We start from the raw sequence: 6,753 nt of genomic DNA on the forward strand, positions 1-6,753 counted from the left end.
TTAATGCAAATTAAATTAAAGCCAAATGGCTTTATTTCCCCTAATTATTTCACGTTTATTTAAAACTCCGTAAGATTATCTCTCTCTCTCTTTCTCTCCCCTCTCCCACTCCCCCTCTCTCTCCCTGTCTCTCTCTCTCTCTCTGTCTCTCTCTCTGTCTCTCTCTCTCTGTCTCTCTCTCGCTCCCTCTTTCTCTCTCTCCCTGTCTCTTTCTCTCTCTCTCTCCCCTTTCTCTCTCTCTCTCTCCCCCCTCTTTCTCTCCTCCCCCCCCTTCGTCCCCCCCTCTCTCTCCTTCTTTCTCTCTCTCTCTCCCCTCTCTTTCTCTTCTGTCCCCCCCCCCCCCCCCCCCCCTCTCTCTTTCTGTAGGAGACGACGAGACATTTCAGGACATTGTTCGTGATTTCAGTAACATGGCGTCTCATGATCCGGAGCAGCTGTCGCGCAGACACTTCAGCACTCCGGACGAATCGCAGGAAGAACGGAGGAATGGAAAGACGCCGGAGAAGAGCTGAAGACGGGAGACGTGGGGAATTCTGGCCTGTGGGGATAGATTTAGCTGTAGTTCTGGTTGAAGGCATAGGGTTAGAGTTTAGCGTTCTGGGCTTTTAGGAATCAGGAAGTAGAGTTCAGGATAGAAGTTCAGGAGGTCAAATAACGTCCCGTTTCTCTCCGTGACCGACACCGACCGAGGGATTACTGTACAGATAAATGAGAGACGTTTCTTATAAATGTTCTGATCTACTTAATCAAAGTGTCTAAAGGCTGTAGAGTTGAGGCGCACACACACTAGAGCATATTTTTTAAGATCAGCACTCACTGACCACTTTATTAGGAACACCTGTTCGTTCATACACTCATCCAATCAGATTGGATAATTTAGGGGTTTTTTCCCCCCCCGTATCGTATTAGCTAAATCATCGCTGCCACTCTACTTTAAACGCTTTTCTCAACCTGGCGTCAGTAAGCCGAGACTCGGAAACGAATCAACTCCCAAGTTAAGCAGTGAATCCTGTTCTACAGAAGTAGCTCGTTATAAATGTTACATTAATGTTTTATATTTGGCGCATTATTTTATTTTATGTATCTGCATTCTTCATATACTACAAAAATAAGTTGTCTGATTTTCAGTTTTTAAGTCTGTACCGCTGAGTTGTGTAAGTCTGACCTTTAACCCTGAGATATAAGTGTGTAAGATGATTTCTTTTGTGTGTGTGTGTGCGTGCAGTGATGATACACACCCTGATACACACCCTGTGCTGCTGTGGTGCTCACCAGTACACACTTGGAACTAAAATACAGATGCATTTACACGTCTGTATGTAACGTATACCTAAATGTTCAGGTCAACACACTGATGTTTATAGGCTAATACAATAAAATGGATTTAATTCGGATAAGGGTATCGTTTTCGTGCGTGGGGGATTTTTCAAGACATTGAAAATTGTGTTTTTTGTTTTTTTTTTAATAAACAAAGTTCTCCATTAAAAAAACAACAACAACAAAAAAACAAAGCAAAGAAAGAAAATGTTCTGTACCTTGAATATGTAAGATTCCGCACTATTATGTCACTAATTACACTTAAGCACTCGCTCACTTTTAGTGACTTTTAAAGTCACGGTGGATCCAGAGCCTAGCGATGGGAAATATTCATGTAAATATTTTTAATATATTTGCTTTTCACTCGCGCATCATTTTTAATGGAGAAAAACTTTTAACTGCACCTGAAATCACATCAGTTCCAGATATTAGCTCATTAGAAATGACATAAAGCACTCATTTAAATAAGACCCCGTTTAATGGTGCATGATATTTATGGAGCATCTTTCTGATGGAAGTAATTGCCTTAACAACTAATAAAATAGTTGTTAATAAAACTATAATAGCATGTCCTAAAGTGTCTTATTCCTTTCATAAAACAGCAATTTGTCAACGATTACATCTTTTTATTTATTTCAGAATGACACTTTTAAAAAAAAAAAAAATCTGTTTATGCTGTTTATCCATTTAGCACTGCTGCTGTTTCTGACCTTTTCCTCAATATACACATTATACGTGCTTCCTCCCGTCACCGTCACTGTTTACCACGTGATTCGGCTCTTTATAAAGTACCAGGGTTGGGGTGTTAGGAAAATGATCAACATCGGGGTGATGTGATGGAACCAAGCAGAGTCGATTGTTTACAAAAAATCATTTTTTTAAAGAAAAAAAGAAAAGAAGCTAAATGAATCCATCTTAGAGAAAACGTCACCGTATCAACTGTGACGCACGTTTATGTGGCGCGTCCACCCACCAGAGCGTCCCTCTGAATAAGCGTTTTATAGAAACAGTAACGCATTAGAACGAGCGCATTAACAAAAACCAGAGCTGCTGTTATAGGAAAATAATTCTGACCAATCAGAGTCAAGCATTCAACAGCGATGTGGTCTAAAATGATTTAATAACCGCTTACACTCATCGTTCAGTAGTTTTGAGTTTCTACTTGTTTCCCATGTACGTGGTATTTATTTGTGGTTCCTGATCCTGAATTGTAGCTAGTAGATTGAATACTATGTTCCTACTTAAATCTAACACTGATATCTTGTTGAATTAGTGATCGCACAAAACAGAAAACCTGTGACAAAACACATGTGCCTGAAAACATCTGGCAATAATTATCACTGTATGGATGATATCGTACTGGTGTAGGCTTGTTTGGTGTTCCTGCTGATTGTCTCTTCCTGTTTCTTGATCTCGTCTTGTATCCAGTACAGGAAGTTGCTGATTCTCGTGTACACACCGTATTTTCCGTCGGCAGCACACTGCTCGCCCCAGCTCACCACTCCAGTCAGGAACCATGTTCCCCTGTAGTTCACCACGAACGGTCCACCGCTGTCACCGCTGCACGCGTCTTTCTCTGCATGCAGGAATCCAGCACAGAACATATTATCGGTGATCACCTGTTCAGTGGAATCCATGCAGTCCTTCTGGTCCACAACAGGAAGCGAGACTTTCAGCAGGAAGCGCGACGAGCGGCCGAGGTAGTGAGTCGCACCCCAGCCACTCACTAGGCCGTTCTCGCCAGGTCGCTCCAGACGACCGGCCAGGTGAGCATTGGGCATGCACGCAGGGGAGACGACCGAACTGAACACGACCGGCTCGGCCAGGTACAGCAAAGCGATGTCGCTGTCAAATGTGTACTCGTGGAAGTGAGGATGAACGATAGCTTTCTCCACCTTGATTCTCTGCTCGCCGTCGTCAGGACGAAATTTATCAAAGTCGCCTGCACAGGTAAAACAGATGATGAAACAAGTTTGTTCCTTACACCCATCAACCACACACACACACACACACACACACACAAAACCCTGTGAAACCTTGAGAACCCACAACCGAACCAATCAAATTCAGAGATCCCAAATTCAAAAGAAAAGAAATGAACCCCAACCCCCGCCCCCAAAAAAAATCCAACCCAGAGAGTCCAAACCCAAAGAAATCAAACCCAGAGAATCTAAACCCAAAGAAATCAAACCCAGAGAGTTCAAACCCAGAGAGTCCAAATCCAAAGAAATCAAACCCAGAGAGTCCAAACCCAAAGAAATCAAACCCAGAGAGTCCAAACCCAAAGAAATCAAACCCAGAGAGTCCAAACCCAAAGAAATCAAACCCAGAGAGTCCAAATCCAAAGAAATCATACCCAGAGAGTCTAAACTCAAAGAAATCAAACCCAGAGAGTCCAAACCCAAAGAAATCAAACCCAGAGAATCTAAACCCAAAGAAATCAAACCCAGAGAGTCTAAACCCAAAGAAATCAAACCCAGAGAGTCCAAACCCAACAAAATCAAACCCAGAGAGTCCAAGTCCAAAGAAATCAAACCCAGAGAGTCTAAACCCAACAAAATCAAACTCAGAGGGTCTAAACCCAAAGAAATCAAACCCAGAGAGTCCAAACCCAAAGAAATCAAACCCAGAGAATCTAAACCCAAAGAAATCAAACCCAGAGAGTCTAAACCCAACAAAATCAAACCCAGAGAGTCCAAGTCCAAAGAAATCAAACCCAGAGAGTCTAAACCCAACAAAATCAAACCCAGAGAGTCCAAATCCAAAGAAATCAAACCCAGAGAGTCCAAACCCAAAGAAATCAAACTCAGAGGGTCTAAACTCAAAGAAATCAAACCCAGAGAGTCCAAACCCAAAGAAATCAAACCCAGAGAGTCTAAACTCAAAGAAATCAAACCCAGAGAGTCCAAACCCAAAGAAATCAAACCCAGAGAGTCCAAACCCAAAGAAATCAAACCCAGAGAGTCTAAGTGATGTGATGTACATGATGTATGTGATGGTTGATGCTCACCGAGGGTCACATGATCAGGTGTTTCCTGTAGACAGTGAGCCGCTGTAATGACCCAGCGCTTATCGATCAGTGTTCCTCCACAGAAACCATTCCCATCTTTCCTGCGTAGCAGAGCCTAGAAAGTACACACTGCATTCAACGCCGCTATGCTTTTACTCATATTTTCATGATCACATGACCAACAGACTCCACCCACCTGCCACGGACTTCCACCCTGACGCTGCAGCAGGCCGCCTACAATTCGTGTATCCGAGTCGTCAGATGTAGAAATGTTGTACAGTGTGTGAGTGGCGTTCTCTGTAGACTGGGTGTGGTTTGACGTGAACAGACTGTTGTTTGTGGGGTAGTGGGTGGGGTTTTCCTTGGTGTAGGTGTGGTTTAGAGCATCGGAAAAGGAGCGCTGTAGAATGCCCCGAGTCCATTGTTTTCCACACGGGAATTGTGCTATGAAGGTTACAGGTATGTTACAGGGGCAGGTTAGAGGTATGATTATTGTTTTTGTGTGTTGTTTTTTTTAATTATTATTATTACCCGTCACTTTGCAGCTTTTTCCGTCCTCCTCCAGTACATATCCATCAGCACAGCTGCAGGTGACACTTGAGCCAACTGGTTGTGAGTCGCTGCAGTAATGAAAACATCCACCGTTCTTGTACTCACACTCGAACACCTCTAAACACACACACAAACACACATTAAACACACTTTCTAAAGGTTTCCATGTGAAACACTTATCACCAACAAGCAGAATTACTAACGGGGTCTACAGAGGATTGCGTCTTTCACTGTAGCAAAATAAGGATGCAATTTTGGTTGTTACCGCCCAAAAGAACAAAATGGACGGACTAGTCAATGCAAATCGATTAACTCGGCACCTACAGCATGACTTACAGCAAGCCATGATAGTGTGCAGATTAGTATGACCGAAGGGGAAGTATTACATTCGCGTCAGCCACTTTCTGCCATCTGGGGACGAAATAAAACCAATAATTTTGCGCTTTCAATTGTCAGTATCTAAGAACAATGAGAAGGATTCGTCCCTAGGGCTTGCAGGGGCATTAAAGGGTTATTATTAACGATAATGATGATTCGCAGCATATTGTCCTGTCATTTATTTCACAACATGGTTAGCAACGTCGCCATTTCAATAGTAACACAGAGGTTCAGGAAATAGACCAGGAATGGAATGCTATTGTGGAAAAATAAATAAATAAATAAACAAATAAAAGAAGATCTTTTCAGAGATGTGATATTAAGTTTAGAGAGAGTATACAGGATAAGGTAGCGAGAGTGCACACGCGTACCTGTCTCACAGTGTTTTCCGGTGTAACGTGGCATACACACACACGCGTAACGTCCTTCACTTACAGTGCAAACCCCTCCATTAAAACACACATTTTCACGGCACTGACTCTGACCTAAACAGTGCACACACACACACAGAGGTGAGATATCACAAGACCTAAAAATACACAATACCATTAAATAAATGTAACATATAATGTTGTAGATATTGTTTAGTGATGTAATTTGAGGTATATCATTAATTATAGCAAGTGTTATTGCTATATTGTTATTATTATTATTATTATTATTATTATTATTATTATTAAATACACTCACGTTGGTATCGAAGCCAAAACTCTGTCTGTTTAAAAAAAAGGGGAAAAAAAGGAAATATGAATGACAAGACAATGAGGGCCTATTCTATGAACAGCACACACACACACACACACACACACACACACACACACACACACACACACACACACACACACACACAGACAGACAGACAGACAGAGTGTCACTGTACTGTTTTCTCTCTGCTCTGAAAGATTTCCGCAGCTTCCTCTTTAGAGCAAATCTCCTCATAACACTCGCGCTCCAAATCTCCAGGTTTCACTTCCTCCAGGAAGTAGTTGGCTCGGCGATGCCTCAGGATCCGTACAGCATCCCTGTGATGAATAAACACTGACACACGACAGGACACTTACCGAATGCTAGCGCTAAACATCAACACGAACACTGAGAGAACCCTGATTGTACTAACGTACCCGCAGATTGAAGACTGATTGCAGACGTGCTGAATAAAAACATCACCAAACAGAACACAGAGTCAGACATCTGGACTCTTCTGTAAGAGACAGACACATTATTCGTCTTTTTCTTCTTATGGTCAGGTATTGTAGTCCCAAGCCTTAACTGTTTATAGGAAAAACATCAATTCTACGTTTGGACCCTAGTAACCGACTGAATATACTTTAGATTACTCACTGTGTCAAAATTCCATGTAAGAAATGTATATATTTATTTTTTGTTCCCCCCTCAGTCGAGCATGACACGGTTCAGCAGCTCGGTGACTTTAAAACTGTATATTTGCACTGTGATCACTGTGTGACCTTTAGACAGGTGAATATTTACATTTTCAC

At 42.1% G+C, this 6,753-nt stretch overlaps 2 protein-coding genes across 2 annotated transcripts in view; one reads left to right on the forward strand and one right to left on the reverse strand.

The window, feature by feature from the left end:
* The window catches only part of zgc:162872 (BAR_ACAPs and ArfGap_ACAP domain-containing protein), an 8,556-nt gene extending 7,156 nt beyond the window's left edge, over positions 1-1,400 (forward strand). Inside the window, exon 22 of the mRNA XM_053687166.1 lies at positions 367-1,400. Within this exon, the coding sequence (XP_053543141.1) occupies positions 367-512 (146 nt within the window). The 3' untranslated portion in view covers positions 513-1,400. The remainder of the gene's footprint in view (positions 1-366) is intronic.
* A 1,018-nt stretch (positions 1,401-2,418) lies between these two features.
* On the reverse strand, positions 2,419-6,739 carry LOC108277713 (coagulation factor X). Its single transcript, XM_017490549.3, has 9 exons — positions 6,599-6,739; positions 6,379-6,458; positions 6,138-6,295; positions 5,948-5,972; positions 5,629-5,742; positions 4,859-4,996; positions 4,524-4,771; positions 4,328-4,442; positions 2,419-3,259 (listed from the first exon to the last, which is right to left on the reverse strand). The coding sequence occupies exons 2-9, from the start codon at positions 6,446-6,448 to the stop codon at positions 2,655-2,657; spliced, it is 1,473 nt and encodes a 490-aa protein (XP_017346038.1). The 5' UTR covers positions 6,449-6,458; positions 6,599-6,739; the 3' UTR covers positions 2,419-2,654.
* Positions 6,740-6,753: the final 14 nt, after the last annotated feature.

Source organism: Ictalurus punctatus, chromosome 17 (genome assembly GCF_001660625.3).
Source record: "Ictalurus punctatus breed USDA103 chromosome 17, Coco_2.0, whole genome shotgun sequence".
Lineage (NCBI taxonomy): Eukaryota > Metazoa > Chordata > Actinopteri > Siluriformes > Ictaluridae > Ictalurus > Ictalurus punctatus.